This window comes from Mchenga conophoros, linkage group LG6, assembly GCF_057382185.1.
Source record: "Mchenga conophoros isolate Kocher_MC1m ecotype Shallow Benthic linkage group LG6, M_conophoros_male_GT1.1, whole genome shotgun sequence".
NCBI lineage: Eukaryota > Metazoa > Chordata > Actinopteri > Cichliformes > Cichlidae > Mchenga > Mchenga conophoros.
In genome coordinates, this window is record NC_140531.1 from 42,867,031 (window position 1) to 42,882,438 (window position 15,408).

At 47.0% G+C, this 15,408-nt stretch overlaps 2 protein-coding genes across 8 annotated transcripts in view; one reads left to right on the forward strand and one right to left on the reverse strand.

Moving 5' to 3' along the window:
• kif16ba (kinesin family member 16Ba) overlaps positions 1–15,408 on the forward strand; it is a 45,102-nt gene that overhangs the window by 12,547 nt on the left and 17,147 nt on the right. For all 7 annotated transcript variants that reach the window (XM_085278193.1, XM_085278195.1, XM_085278194.1 and 4 more), the window contains exons 2-7: positions 11,126–11,500; positions 14,191–14,260; positions 14,340–14,453; positions 14,550–14,666; positions 15,072–15,169; positions 15,242–15,351. In XM_085278193.1, the coding sequence (XP_085134319.1) occupies positions 11,454–11,500; positions 14,191–14,260; positions 14,340–14,453; positions 14,550–14,666; positions 15,072–15,169; positions 15,242–15,351 (556 nt within the window). In that variant the 5' untranslated portion in view covers positions 11,126–11,453. The remainder of the gene's footprint in view (positions 1–11,125; positions 11,501–14,190; positions 14,261–14,339; positions 14,454–14,549; positions 14,667–15,071; positions 15,170–15,241; positions 15,352–15,408) is intronic.
• snrpb2 (small nuclear ribonucleoprotein polypeptide B2) lies at positions 4,021–11,220 on the reverse strand. The gene is made up of 7 exons (XM_085278261.1): positions 10,146–11,220; positions 9,669–9,740; positions 7,665–7,837; positions 7,444–7,578; positions 6,359–6,394; positions 5,780–5,868; positions 4,021–5,211 (listed from the first exon to the last, which is right to left on the reverse strand). Exons 2-7 carry the CDS (start codon positions 9,730–9,732, stop codon positions 5,052–5,054), a joined length of 657 nt encoding a protein of 218 aa, XP_085134387.1. The 5' UTR covers positions 9,733–9,740; positions 10,146–11,220; the 3' UTR covers positions 4,021–5,051.

Below are 15,408 nucleotides of genomic sequence, written 5' to 3' on the forward strand. Positions count from 1 at the left end.
GACAAGAACTAACAGACTTAAAAACTCCTTTGTCCCACACGCCATCAAACTGTTTAACTCCTCTCTGGAGGGGAGAGGGAGGGGAGACAGGAGGACAAAGGAGGGAACAACTAAGCTGTAGTGCCTCTGCACCTCACTGTACAATACCTTTGTTAATAGTCAACGATGCAATAGACCTCAATACTTGAAATGTGCAATTCCCTTGTATTTTTATTTTTTATTCCTATTTATTCTATTTATCCCCTTCGTATATTTTATTTATATTGTCTCTGTATTTATATATATGTGTGTGTAATATTCTGTAACTCTGTAACTTCTGTCGGTGCTGTGCTTTTTTGGAAATCGAATTTCCCAGAGGAACCCACCCGAGGGATTAATAAAGTTCTATCTATCTATCTACACCCCAGCCTTCACCTGTGGCAGCGGCTCAAGCGTCTGATGTGGCTGTAGGAGCAATCGTGGCTCAAGAGTTGGGACTTCGCCTTGTAATCGGAAGGTTGCCGGTTCGATGCCCGGCTTTGACAGTCTCGGTCGTTGTGTCCTTGGACAAGACACTTCACCCGTTGCCTACTGGTGGTGGTCAGAGGTGGCGCCACTCTGTCAGTATGGGCTGAAATTGTGGTCATAAACATTTTGTACTATCAGGATTTGTATGCGTTAAAAAATTTGTGTGTGGCCAAAAAACTACATGAGAAACTCTGCACTCCAGTTTTAAGTTACAAGTACGAATTTTGACCCTATTTTTCTTCCTTTCATCTGATTGGTCAATGTCATGTCAATCACAAATTTAACTATCCAATCAGAGAACAGATGGGTTTGGCTGTCGGAGGGGCGCTTTTTTGAACTCCTTGAAGGGTTTGAAGCTGGAGGATCTCTATATAAATATCCGATAGCAGCTAGGTCCCCTAACTTTCAGCAGCTGTTGAAAGGATAAAGTTGTGCTATATCAGTGGTTAGAAATAACATCATTACTTTAGGATTAGTTTAACACAAAGTCAGGGCTGACCCGGGACCATTGCTGTGAGTCACAGTGCGCAGCATAAAAGTCCTTTCACATCACAGCAGGATGTGCTGCTAATGCTAACTGCTAACTAAAAGCAAAGGATCCAGGATTTGTTGCTGGCTGCTGAGCTCTGTGGGTTTTTGCAGCAGCTCTACCTGCACTAGATGCACCTGCTCCTTGTCTTTTCTATCTCTGACTTTATGTCCTCTACAAGAGTTTCTGTTTTTTTTGCTGTTTCTTCAAATGTTTAATAAAAACATGTATGCTAATTCATAACGAAGAAAGCTTTGTAATGAAGACTGTCATTTCCAAACACTGCCCGCCCCCCCGCGGTCCGCAGCGCTGGTGAAAAGGCTGTGGAAGTCCCTGTATTAAACACGTAGACCTGTGACACAAAAATCACCAAACTCGGACGACCACAGACTGTTTTCCTTCGTGGTGATGAAGGAAAACGCTGGGTTGGCATGTAAAAGGGCATTTATTCCCTTCAAGGACCTGCAGTTCAAAAAAAACGCCCCTCGACAGCCAAACCCATCTGTTCTCTGATTGGATTGTTACATTTGTGATTGACATGACATTGACCAATCAGATGAAAGGAAGAAAAATAGGGTCAAAAATCCGTACTTGTAACTTGAAACTTGAGTTTCTCACAGATTTTTTGGCCACACACAAATTCTTTTTACACATACAAATCCTGATTTACAAGTACAAAATATTTATGACCACAATTTGAGCCCATATGTCAGTGCGCCTCAGGGTGGCTGTGGCTACAATGCAGCTGCCATCACCAGTGTGTGAATGTGTGCGTGACTGAATGTGTAAAGTGCTTTGGGGTCCTTAGGGACTAAGTAAGGCGCTATACAAATACAGACCATTTGCCACTTGGTTTCTGCAGACAACATTAAAGTGTCACCTGCTTCCCGACTGACCATCACGTTCCTTTCTGATGGAGTTGTGCGCATGTTTACATTTGTGCGGACAGAAATCAAAATTACACAACGACACAATTACAGGTTTGTCTGTCCTTAATCTGAAATATGCACATGTATACATATATGAGCCTCTGAGTGTGTATAACACTTTCACATGATGATGATGATGATTTAGAACTTCTATGATATTTTGGCGTCTGCAAAATGCACAGACTGTAAGATAAGATCCTGTTTCCAGGATTCTTAATGGACGATTATCCTGTGACTTGTCATTTGCCAATGAGCATCCGGTTTCAGTTAGACCCGCCCCTCCTCGTCCAAGCTCCATTTTTGCAACCAGCACAGCAACGGCGGGCACGTTTACCTCGAGGCTTCAAATCTGGATTCATTAAAAAAAAGAGACGTCAAGGCAGCTACGTCCATCTTTGTCTCCGTCTCCACCACCAGGGGGCAGACACAAGTACAGCCCGGGCCCAGTTTAATTGTGGCTGATATCCCATCAACAGCACATGCTGCTGATGTTTTTACAGCGAGTGCTTCTTTACACCCATCTGATGGCTTCGGTTCATTTTGGGCACTCACATTACTTCAAACGCAGGCACAGTGTGTACTTTGAAACATTTATTGTTTGTGTTTTAAAAAGCAGAGGCCTCGCACACTCTCCTGCCTCCTCTGCTGGTTATTTATTAATGTGACTGTCATATTTATCAGCGTACAGTGAATAAAGATCATTTGCATGCGTTTTCCATCCAGGATGAAAGATTTCCTCGTGCGTGTCTCAGCGTGGCTGCTCTCCGGTCGCTTCTGTTGATGCACTCAAACATTTTGATTCATTTTCCTGCAGCTGCCAAAGAGGCAGATAAATTGAAGCAGCGGGGGGGTGGAAACTCTCCACAGGCGGAGGAATGAACTCTGAATGAAACATAAAACCTGAGGTGGCCTTCCATCTTCTGGTCGAGGGTGTGATTCAGTCGGAGGTTTAACGCTCGGCCTCACTGGAGTGTTTATGTCTGTTTTAAGCTCCTAAAGTCACAAAAACCTGAAAACTTTTTAATCTAAACTTAAGACCCACAAGCTTCTTCCTCCAAATGTCAGCTGCATCTTCAGCTCTTCACATCGATGTGTCAGATATGGACGAAGCTTCGGGGCCTGAAAAGTCAACCTGCACTTTTTATGCTGGCCACCAGAGGGCAGTAACGTGGTTGCAAAGCCTATTTGCTGTTTCCTGATGAGTTTTTGAGCTCAGTCTTTAGTTTTGGCTCAAATTTAAATCTATGATGATTCTTAGTCAGAAATGTTCTCCGGCCTGTGCTCATTGGTTCAGACCTTCAGGCGTCACACCGGCTTCCTAAACACAGAGACGACCACGGCAAAAATGCTCGCTGTTGCCAAAACTGACATCACAGCTGCACAGGTACATCTCACCCAGTCTAAGCCACAGCTGTACCGCCGTGTCAGGCACTGAGAGGGAGGAGCTTAAACAGAGGAAGTTGGCAGAACGATGTCCCGACGGCTGCACGACTTCCTGTGACGAGCACTCGTTCTCTGCTCACCTGTTTTCACAGGTTAGAGCACCAGAGCAGCATGACATCACATTTGTCTTCCCTCCCCCGCTAACCTGTTGCGTCAGAGGCTTTTACAGCGTCTGCAGTTCCTCTGATGGCCACTTGAGGCTCCAAACTTGAGTCAGTCCACTTGTGATGATGTTTCAGTTCCAGGCGTCGAGGTTTCACTTTTACAAGCCAGTGTGTGACTATTTGGTCAAGGTTGCTACCTCCATCTTTTATATACAGGCTGTGCTTCCTACAGGCCCTCATACAAACGCTCCACGTGTCGCTGTTCTTCAGACGGCCTGCACCGTGAGACCAAACAATAAAATACCAAAAGTCGATCCCACCCCGTCACGGCTGACTTACAGCTCCACAATCCCATAAACCCCTGCAGGCATCTCTGAGGAAATTAACAGCCGACATCACAGAAAGCACTGATGTGCCGACGGCGATCAATAACCCTTCTCTGTTTAGCGACACGACAGACAGGTGGAGGCAGGAAAACGACTGGAAAAGAATCTACAACAACGCCGCACATGTTTAAATCACTTTTAATAAAAAAATCACAACGTTGACAGAAACAAGAGGAAGAAGTTCTACTTTAAAACCCAGAAGAATCCTGTTCTGCTCATCTTAAGGGGTCGGGTCTCGTCAGCTTCGTCGCAGAAACAGGTTATCCTAAGGTAAAGCTTTGAACAGCAGCTGGCAAGGCCCGATGACCATATAAGGACAAGAGCTCTGTGACATCATACAGACCCAAGCGTAGAAAAAAACCCTGTAGTTTGAGTCAATCCTCCGTTCTGACACCTGTGCAGTTATAACGCATCTGCACGTTTAACCAGCCGGCGGATGGTGACACAGGTGGCTGAAGCGTCACCTGACCTGAGCGTGTTTGTACTGTTGGAGCCTTTGGAATGACATCATCTGACCAATAATACGGCTGCTGTGAGGTTACTGTACTAACAGAGGCGGAGCTTCACGTTTGGTGAAACTCTTGGATTTTAATTGGATGTTGTTGATGATCAACTACAACTCGGCTACGACAGAAATAAAACCCGAGGCTTTGCTTTAACAAGGTTTTCATATCCTGAAGACCCGAGACGAGCTGCCGGCGCCGCCGGCGTGAGCCAACCTGTCGGCATGACGACACGAAGCTTTGATCAATAATGTAAAAGCAGCCTGAGGTGAAACGCGGCGAAAACACACAGGCTTGAGTCGTCTCAGCGCTCACGTCTAAAACCACACAGGCTCAAACGCCGACTGGCAACCACGGCAACTGCCGGTCGCTAAGGAGAAGAGTGCTCTCTAAACCCTTGTCAGATGACACCGTGACCTCTGAGACCTGAGGGGGTCAGAGTAAAAATGTGAGGCACGTTTATGAAAAATGATTTTATTTTACAAAATCAGAAGCAGCTCCGTGGCGTTCCTCTTAGAAAATATACTTAAAAAAACAAAAACAAACAGACGCCATTAGGCTCCGCACACCGCCAGACGACAGAAATCCCCCAAACCGCCAGCCCCGCCCCCCCTCAGTCTCTGTGTCCCGTCTCTGATTGGACGAGGCGACTACTTCTTGGCGTAGGTGATCTTCATGGCGCAGGTCGCCGTGATCCGGAAGCCCTGCAGCGCGTCCTTGGCCACGCCCGCCTGAGTGTCGCTTTCAAACTCCACGAAGGCGATGTCGTGTTTCCCGGGCACGAGTCGCACTTCTTTGAAACCCGGAAACCTGCAGGCGAAAAACAAACGTTCAAACATCAGGAGGCTGAGCACGTTCAGATCTCTGACGTATGGAAACTCTGCTGGATGTGACCACAAACGTTTGAAATATGGACTTAATAAATACAATGTTACAACTTTAAACCTTTGATGTTTTCAGCTGAGCATAAATGATCAGATTTGTAAATCACTGCATTTAGCTTTTGTTCACATTTGTTTGAAGTCTTAAATCAGGCAGCTTGGCAGCCTCGTGGATGGAGCTGTGTGTGTGGAGCAGCAGGTGTGTGGGTGGAGCAGCGTGTGTGTTTGGAGCAGCAGGTGTGTGGGTGGAGCAGCAGGTGTGTGGGTGGAGCAGCAGGTGTGCGGGTGGAGCAGCAGGTGTGTTTGGAGAAGCAGGTGTGTGGGTGGAGCAGCAGGTGTGTGGGTGGAGCAGCAGGTGTGCGTGTGGAGCAGCAGGTGTGGGTGGAGCAGCAGGTGTGTGGGTGGAGCAGCAGGTGTGTGTGTGGAGCAGCAGGTGTGTGTGTGGAGCAGCAGGTGTGTGTGTGTGGCAGGACCACAGTGAGCTGTGCAGCACTCACTGGTTGAAGAGCATGGACAGCATCATCTCGTTGGTCTCCTCGGGGAGGTTATTGAGGAACAGGATGTAGTTCGGAGGGTTGTCTGGAACCTGCGAAGAGAACGAGAGCCGTATCAGCGCCTGGTCGCAGCACGCCGTTAACAGCGAGTCACTCATAACTCTGACGTATCCCATGGGTGAGCCAGAGACGGGAAACAGGAGGAGACCCGGGCCAGCGTGGGATTTATGTTCACTGCTTTCACTTTTCTATAAATTTTAACAGAAATTTTTAATTTTCTAAAAGTTATCGAGTTATTTTCCTGCTGTTAAAGCAGCAGCCGTTAGATTGCAACACACTGCTGTGGCCAGCAGGTGGCGTCGATCCACTGTTTGCAGCCACGTTAAAACAATGACAACAGAACGCAGGCTGTAGGCGGTGGGGATCAAACCACCGACGGCCCACAGCCTCCCACTGAGCCACGGCAAACCCAGAGGGCGCCATCACTCAACTTTGTTTCCTTATCAGGAAAAGGAGGTTTTTTCCGGCTCCTGTGGAATAACAGGACAGGCAAAGGCATGACAACGCTCAGGTAAAACTTACCTGCACCGCAGGTGTGAGCGCAGGAGGGGCCAATCCCTGCAAACAAGAAAGAAGACAGAGGCGTTAAACACGTTCAAAGGTTTCATCTCCAGAGGAATGGCGAACAGAGCAGAGTCAGAAATGAATACAGCGCCGGGAAAACCGGGAACAGCGAGAGGAGAAGTGAGCGCCGAGTGGTTCACAGACTTAGTTAAACGACAGAATAAAGGAGCAGAGCGCAGCAGCCATCCTGGTTTAAGGCTCATTTACGTCCGCCGCCCGGCCCCGCTGCTGCCATTTCCTGTCGGAAACCCTGTTAGAGCGGCTGATGAAGAGGAGTCTGGCTGCTTCCACCTGCAGCGGCTGCCGATTTAGCCTGAAATGAGGCGGCTGATTTATATTCACAGTCCAATAAAGACGACTACGAAGCAGCAGCTGGAGCGCTGCGACGGTCTCACGTAAAGACACGAAGTGCAGCTTCAACATCATCGCAGATGCTGGGAGACAGCTGCAGGAGCGCGAGCACGCATCCACTACAGCCCGGCCCCCCGCGACCAGCCCGGCCCAAACGAGCACTAATTTATTTACAAATACATTCACATGTGATCATACCCGGTATTACATGAAGGGTTTCTGTACACAGGCCCCGCCCACACACCCTCCTTCATGGTCCTCTCATTGTGGGAGGGCGACGCCATGTCTAACCATAAACAGCTACCCGTTAACGTTGGCCGGGTTGCCACATAACGATGACTAAAACGTTAAACGCACTTTTTCAAAATCTTTAAAAAAAATAAATCAATCTTTGAAAAACAGAAAAACGTCAAACGTAAAAAGAAACGGCGCCCCCGGTGGTAAAGGAGGGAACCGTCGCTCTGATCCACCAGACGAGAGATTTCTGCCATCGCTGGAAATGTCTTCCAACACAAACCGACTGACCAATCACAGCAGCCGTGGGCGAACAGCTCACTTGGGCTGTCAGGGGAAATCGCTGTTTTTGTGAATGGAGTCTGGTGAACAGTAACTTCCTGTCTCACAGCAGGAACGAGGTGAAATGTACAGGTTTGATGAAGCAGTGAGGGGAGACATTTTATTGGCTCGCTCACCGCCGCCGGTTTCTTTGTGGCGTTAGCCGCCAGCTCCTGAGCCTTCTTCTTCTCCTTCTTCTTCTTCTCCTTGTCGCCATATGATCCTTTGACCTTGGCGATGACCTCAGAGTCGGTCTTGGCGTACTGTATCCTCTGGAAAAAACAAAAGGGTTAAAGGCGCAGCTGCTCAGAGGGAGGAAGTCAGCGATGACCACGACGAAGGTGGCATTCCAGCCTACCATGGGCTTGTTGTAGAAGGGGAAGCCCTGCAGCTGCCTCAGGGCATTGGTGGCGGCGGCGAGCTCTTTGAAGATGACGAAGGCCTGTCCCCTCATCTTCATCGTCTTCATGGCCACGATGTCGATGACCTGCCCGAACTGGGAGAAGAGTGCGTAGAGCGAGCGCTTCAGCTCTGCGGGAGGAAGATGAGACGAGTTCAAACACCCTCACAAACATCTCGACGTTCATCCCGGAGTCTTTTTATTTTTTTTATTATAAGGAGGGTCAAAGGTCACAGGCAGCTGGTACTCCATCCTTGGTGATTATCAGTTAATTAAACTTTAAAGTCTTAAAGAAATGATTCATGGATGAAGCTTCAAGAGAAGAATCAGTTCGAGCTGCATTCACATCAGAAATAACTCAGAGGAAGATTATTACTGCGAAATCTAAACGTCTGTATCAGTAAAACTTTAACTGTGGAACATTTGTTTGATTTATTTATCTTAAAAATGACTGAACTGAGAAAGTAGGGCTCGGAGTCTGGAGCCACATCTGAGCAAGAACTTTATAAAGTTTACATGATTCCAACGTGTTGCTAATCAGAAGATTTCATTCTTAATTATCAGTACGGCCACTTCTGAACCAAATAAAAAAGAAATAAGAAGAAAACTGAAAAATGAGGAATTCATTTGACAGTTTTTGTCAAAACCTTTATGATTAAAACATGTTTTGGAACAAAGTTCAGAGTGAAGCCTGCAGAGAAAAAGGCTCCTCGTTTCCTGCAAGAAATTCAGCAGTACATACATAATGTTTGTTTTTGTTATTCCTGCGATTGTTCTATTTCTCTGCACTCAAATAGCGCGCGTACACACACACACACACACACACACACACACACACACACACGTTTACTGAACTGTAGTATGGATGTGTTGAGATGCGTTTACGGTCATTTTATGTGATGTGGACTTTTCTCTCTGAATGCCACAGAGACGATGACTTATCCCGACCCCGGCACTACAAAGCTACTACTAAGGTATTCTCCCTGATTTCCCCTGATGGGGACGCTGCTGGCAGCATCTGACCAATCACAGTTACTGATAAGTGTACTGGCAGCAGATAAGATGGCATTTCAATGAAAGGTGAAACTACACATAATAAAGACTGAAAGTAGAAAAGAGTGACGATATTGTTAAAGTTTAATAAATAGAAAGAAGGACTTTGAGGCAGTCTAAAAGAATCAAGGGTTAGCTGTAAAGATGTGATTATAAAGGCAAAGTGGGCCGTAGCTACTCTGTCCTGTCTAACAACATCCACTGTTTTAAAAAGGCCCAAAACATCATAACAGACACCTCACATCCTGGCCACTCCCTGTTCGAACTGTTGCCCTCAGGCAGACGGTACAGGGCAATCAGCGCAAGGACTAATAGACTCAAACACAGCTGTTATCCAACTGCAATAACACATCTGAATACTACAAAAAAATGTCCATCACGCCACTCTTGTGTTAATCTATGCACGGTCTGAAGCATGTGTGTGGGAATGTATGTGAATGTTTTACTGTTACGTCTTATCAGTATTTTAAGTATTCTATTTTATTTATTGAATTTTATTGTTTTATTTATATTTTGATATTGCTAGGGATGATGCAATGATCGGGGACCATTCTTAATTTCGTTGTTCTTGTGACAATGACAATAAAGTTTCTGATTCTGATTCTAAGCCCCTGAGGCAACTGTTGCTGAAACTGTTGGAAAGAAAGCCGGTAAAACGCCGACTGTGTGAGCTAACAGTTAAATCAATACCGCAGCTCTCTCATTAAAACACGGAGCAGTCTGATGGATTATAATCAGTGTTTCATTAAGTTAATGCTTAGTTTTTATTCTTCCAGCCTTTGCGGTGTTTGATGTGTCTGATTGTTAAAATTAGATAATAATCAGCATTGTGATCGTCAGCACAGCAGTTTTAATGCCGATTCCAGCAGAAACTCGCTGCTGTTAGCCATGCAGAGGAACAGCACCCACCTTCCTTCTTGATTTTATCGTTGATGTTGTTGATGTAGATGGTGTGGTTCGGTCTGATGTCCATGGTGGAGTCTGAGGAGACAACAGGAGAGCAGCTTCAGCTTCTTCAGTGTTCAACTCCACCTTTAAACCTCGTTTACCCGTTTAATACTTGCTAATGTCTCGGTAAACTCACACAACCAGAGCAGCAACAAATCGTTTACGTTACACTTTAAAACTCGCTGTTTGAGGAGATCTGGCTAAATCAAAAGCTTCAGCTTGAATTCATTCAAAGCTTCCCAGAAACCTCTCTCACTCGGCTAATGTTAGCATGTGTTAGCTTAGCCCAGCTAGCCTTTAAACTAAATGTTTTTTTCTGGCGTCGCTTGAACGTCAAAAGTCGCCTCTACAGATTTAACCTCCGCCCAGCAGCTCCTCCGTTTAACCGCGGTCAGAGGAGCCTCGGATAAACGTTTTTAACATAAATATAGAGCTCACCTCCTCTGGGCTCACACCGCTCATGTAGTTTCCGGAAACACTTCGCTGTGGCGCCGGCTGAAGCTTTCACGACCTCTGCCCTCCGCCGCCACCAGCAGGCCAGGAGGAGAACTGCAGCTACCTGTGAGCTTATTACAACTCATTAAATCTAAACTAAAATCGGAATCAGAATACTTTATTAATCCCCAAGTAAATTATGTGGGTCACAGTTGCTCCAAGACAGTAACAGTAAATGTATTTAAATAATACAACATGTTACAGAGTTTACAAATTTAAGAAATAGCACTAATATGTGTTGTTCAGTGGTGTTTTTGGTAATCTCAGTCTCTCACTGAATGTGCTCCTGTGACTGGCCAACATGTCATGGAGTAGGTGGGAGGTGTTATCCAGCATTGTCTTTATCTTAAACAATCTCTGCCTCTCAGACACCACCCTAAGGGAGTCCAGCTCCATCCCCACAACATTAATGGCCTTGTTGATCAGTTTATTGAGTCTGTTGGCATCAGTGACCCTCAGCAGTGACCTGGCTGTCAGTGACAGCAAAAGCTCAGACATGCAAGTGCTCACTGAAATAAAATGTTAGAAACTAAAAAACAAAACAAAACAGCCCTTAGAGGTTTCTGCACAGGCCAAACTATTCCATCTTCCAATACAGTACTTATTTTCAGTTAGATAAAAAAAAACAATGCTAAAAAAAAAAATCTGAAGTTTTCTTAATTTTGCATTTTTCAAACTTTTTTTTAACTTGTTTTCATGATTTTTCGCCAGTCTTCATCTGTTTAGGTAAATATATGTGTGATTAATTTCAGTCACTTAAAAACCTGTCAGGTATTATTATTATTAATCATTAATCATATTATTAATTTTGCTTTCTGTATACTTATTTTTTCATATAAAACCTCAAATGTGTGTTTTTGTTTACCCCCAGTTATTAAAAGATGTACATTAAAATCTCTCGCGTCCTGTATTTCTTCATACAGATCATTTCCCGTCCTTCCGGAGGTGTGTCCCCTCCTGGCTTCCATACTTCCCGATGTTTTTACCACCTGATGCCGGCTAGCAGGCTAGCAGCTAGCAGCGACCGCAGGTCTGAGGCAGCGGGACAGCGACTCGGTGTCAGCGGACTCTGATAGCATCCACTCGCTCCCGAGACCCCCTCCCCCCCACCCGGTCTCCATCTGTGCCCTTTGGACCATTCTCCGCACTCCGCTTTTATCTGTACGACTTTTGCCCCGTTTATCCGCTCGCCTGTTAGCGGCCATAAAGCGGCTCCTCTCCGCGGAGCGGCGGACAGCAGCGGGATGAGCCATGGCGTCGGTCCGGGTGGCTGTGCGGGTCCGGCCCATGAACAGGCGGTGAGTGACTTTAAGCTTATCACGGCTCATGTTCACGATTTAAAGGCTGGCTGACGTCATCGCCTCAGCCGTGTGTACCTGAGAGCCTGCGCGGGCTCACCTGGAGGAGTCTGCAGGGATGAGGCCCCAGGTTCACCCTACAGCACAGCCGTCTCTGAAGTCAGGGTTAAAATGTGGGCTGGTTTCATTTGATTGTGTTTTATTCCCGTCTGAGTATCAGGAGGTTTTTGATGTTTGAGTCTCAGTTTGGTTTATTACGATCACTGAAGCCTCCTCAGGATGTCAGTCTTTGTCTTTGTTTGTTGTCCCAGCTGGTTTTATTCTCATTTGGTGGACATGATAACCTTGATCCTGACTCTTTGTGTTATTAGTCAGAGTTATTCTGATTGTAGGGGTTATGGGCAGACCCTCCTGCAGGTTTGTGCTGACAGGTTTGATCAAACAGAGGTTTCCTCTGTGTTTTTATATTTTAGGTCAGCGTTGCTTTACTTCTTTCCTAAAGTAGAGATATTTTTATTTAGTTCCCACAGCAGCTTGGTTCATGTCTGTTGGCTGTTAGTCGTACTGTGACCGTGACCCGTCTGCTGACATTTTATTTTTGCCTCATTCAGATTCAATAACCCGGATATCGACTCTCTGGCAGCCTGTCGCTGTTCCAGCTTCATATTTCAAGTCTGCGGCTTTGCATGATTTTTGTGTGGGGCTGAAGGGTGCAGCAGGGCGGGGTGAGAAAAATCCACACCTGTCAGAGTGCTCATTGAAAGATTACAAAGACACACAGGTCCTCTCTAATGTACGGAGGCCCAGAGGCGCCAAACTGACTGTCCTTTGTTGGAATATTCTCACGCATCCTTTCAGACTCTGCAGAGTCGTTTAGAAACAGGAAGTGATGTCATCAGTCTCCAGAGAATTTGTCATTCAAAACAAAAACCTGCACCTTCACTGGGAACTGAAGTGTTGTGTGTCATACACCTCCAGGCATAAATGTTGTGTTAGTGACGGTGAAACTGAGAGGTCCGTGCGCTGTGTGTGTGTGTGGATATAAAATCAGCTTTAAACTCGTCATTTGTGGTTTTGCTGACGGGCGTCTGAGAAACCTCACATCACACACAAACACACACAAATGTGTGAACCTGGACTGTGTGCTGGTGTCTCTGACCTCATGACCAGGTACACATTATTAACGTGTTTACCTGAATCCGTCCAATGGAAACATTTGGTGGATGTGACAACGTGTGGAAGCCTGGTTCTGTAGTGCAGGTTTCCAGGTGTTTATGAAAGGACGACCTTGACGTTAATGTCGGGGCTGCTCGGGGGCCCGCAGCAGGTTACGGCCCTGCAGCTCGCCCTGTTTATTTCACTGCTTCAGCTCCAGGCTGGAAGCTTTAACTCCGAGTTTAAGCCAATAATCAGCTTTCTGATCTAAGTATTTATTCATGTTCGCAGCGCCGAGTGTGGTTCCTGCTGCTGGATCTGTGTGCTGTCAGTCTGAGATTACAGCAGAAATGAGAGATTATTGTTTCAATCTGCTAAGAATGAAGCAACATCCTGAACTTCTTACTAATGTGAGCATTTCAAAATAAAATCTGAGTAAGATGAGAATGACATCAGTGTGAGAGCACAAGGTGCACGGAGCGTTCACACAGAGGAAGCCTGAGAAAAAGATTCATCCGTGTGAAGTAACCACGGCGCAGGTTAAATGGTAAATGGCCTGTATTTATATAGCGCTTTACTCGTCCCTAAGGACCCCAAAGCGCTTTACATATCCAGTCATCCACACAGTGGTGATGGCAGCTACATTGTAGCCACAGCCACCCTGGGGCGCACTGACAGAGTTAATAACACGTTTCACAGTCCCATGATCCACTGACCTTTGACCCTTTTGTCTTTTTAGCTCCGGTCTGGTGTGTTTGTGTTAACTCGATCTCCGGTCATGTGACTGCTTCAGTGTGAGAGTAAACAGAGTTACACAACCTGCAGAGATAAAACACACCTGAGTGAGAAAACATCAGGAAGTCGCAGCGTGTGTGTGTCTGTGGGAGTGTGACACTGTGTGCGTGCGTGCGTGCGTGCGCGCACACACGCACGCACACAGTGTCACACGCGCGCGTGCGTGCGTGCGTGTGCGTGCGTGCATGTGTGCGTGCGTGCGTGTGTGTGTGCGTGTGTGTGTGAGACACTGTGTGTGGTGTTTATCCACAGAGAAGCTTCTGTGGTCGTATCAGCAAAAAAACAGCACAGAAAAAAATTTAATATTTACATATTCAAATTTATTTAAACAAACAAGCCCCTCCTCCTCTGTTGTTGTTGTTGTTGTGGGCAAACGGCAGATTTTAAAGTGTTTCCAAGCGTTTCTTAGATTATCGGTTCAGTTTCTTCTTTTATATGAGTTCAGACGCTGCGTGCTCAGCGCTGCTCTGTGAGGCGTGCAGCAGGTGCAGCAGGTGCAGCAGGTGCAGTAGGTGCAGCAGGTGCAGTAGGTGCAGCAGGATAGCAGTGGAGGGTGTACGAGGCTGACCTGGAGGAGATGATTTCATATACGAGTCTCTACGTCTGGTTTTCACTGACAGCCTGTTTATCATCTGTGTAACTATGGTAACAAACATCTGACAGCGTTGCCGTTGGCAGCGTTCTACCTGAAGGTAAAGGGTCGTCCTGTTCGCTCTGTGAAGCTTTGTGGTGTTTTTCAGGGAGAAGGATCTGATGGCAAAGTGCATCATCGAGATGGAAGGAACCAAAACCTCCATCACCAACCTGAAGGTAGCGCTCTCATTTGTCAGAATATCAGGAAAACGGGCTCACCGCTCTGTTTGTAACCTCTGAGCTGTGATTGGTTCAGATCTCCGATGGCGTCCTCGGCGACTCGGTGAGGGAGCACACCAAAACCTTCACGTACGACTTCTCCTACGACTCGATGGACTGTAAGAGCGCCACCTTCGTCTCTCAGGAAAAGGTGAGCGGGTCACGCGCTGCAGCCCGTCGTATTGACTCCGCCTCCGTGGTGTCACAAAGAAGAAATACAACCTCATTTGTTCTCTTTCACTCGCAGGTTTTCAAAGATTTGGGCTCCGACGTGCTGAAGGCGGCGTTCGAGGGCTACAACGCCTGCGTCTTCGCCTATGGTCAGACGGGCTCCGGGAAGTCCTACACCATGATGGGAGCGCCGGTGAGACCGCCGAAGTGTGCTCCACTTTAAACTGACTGCATGTATTTTACTCAAAAACACCTCGAGCGCTGAAGCTGCTGCCGATTGGCAGATTACTCAGTTGTTTGCCGGGATCGACGCTCTGCCGTTCCTTCAGACGTGCTCCGAGGTTCCTTCGTGTTCACCACGAGCTGAACGCTCCGAGCGTGTTGTGACGGAGCACGACGATGGTGTAGATCAGGGGTGGGGAACTCCAGGCCTCCAGGGCCGGTGTGATGCAGGTTTTAGATGCGTCCTGGTAATGAACTAATCATGTGACTCAGGACCTAAAACCTGCAGGATGCCGGCCCTCGAGGCCTGGAGTTCCCCACCCCGATGTAGATGAAAGCTCAGCCGGCCGATCTGATGTCTGTGGTCTCGGTTTAGGGCGACGCCGGCCTGATCCCGAGGATCTGTGAGGGTTTGTTCAGTCGGATCTCGGAGGCCACTCGATGGGACGAAGCTTCGTTTCGCACAGAAGTCAGGTGAGAGTCCGACTCGAGCACGCGAGGGTCCAGCCAGAAAGGCTGCTTTCACGTTTGTGCTTGTGTCCTCAGCTACCTGGAGATCTACAACGAGAGGGTCAGAGACCTGCTGAGGAGGAAGTCCACTCAGACCTACAACCTGAGGGTCAGGGAGCACCCGAAAGGCGGGCCCTACGTGGAAGGTAAAACCTTTATGTCCGGTGCCCCTGAACCGCTGATGCAGAGTTTCGTTCTTTTTT

What these genes read in the sequence shown, in the direction of transcription:
- snrpb2 (XM_085278261.1), bottom strand. Translation starts at nt 9,732, where the DNA reads ATGGACATCAGACCGAACCACACCATCTACATCAACAACATCAACGAT. An exon ending in CGATAAAATCAAGAAGGAAG is followed by an intron (nt 7,838 to 9,668) that starts GTGGGTGCTGTT and finishes TTCCTCCCGCAG; the next exon opens with AGCTGAAGCGCTCGCTCTAC. An exon ending in CTGTCCATGCTCTTCAACCA is followed by an intron (nt 5,212 to 5,779) that starts GTGAGTGCTGCA and finishes TTTCGCCTGCAG; the next exon opens with GTTTCCGGGTTTCAAAGAAG.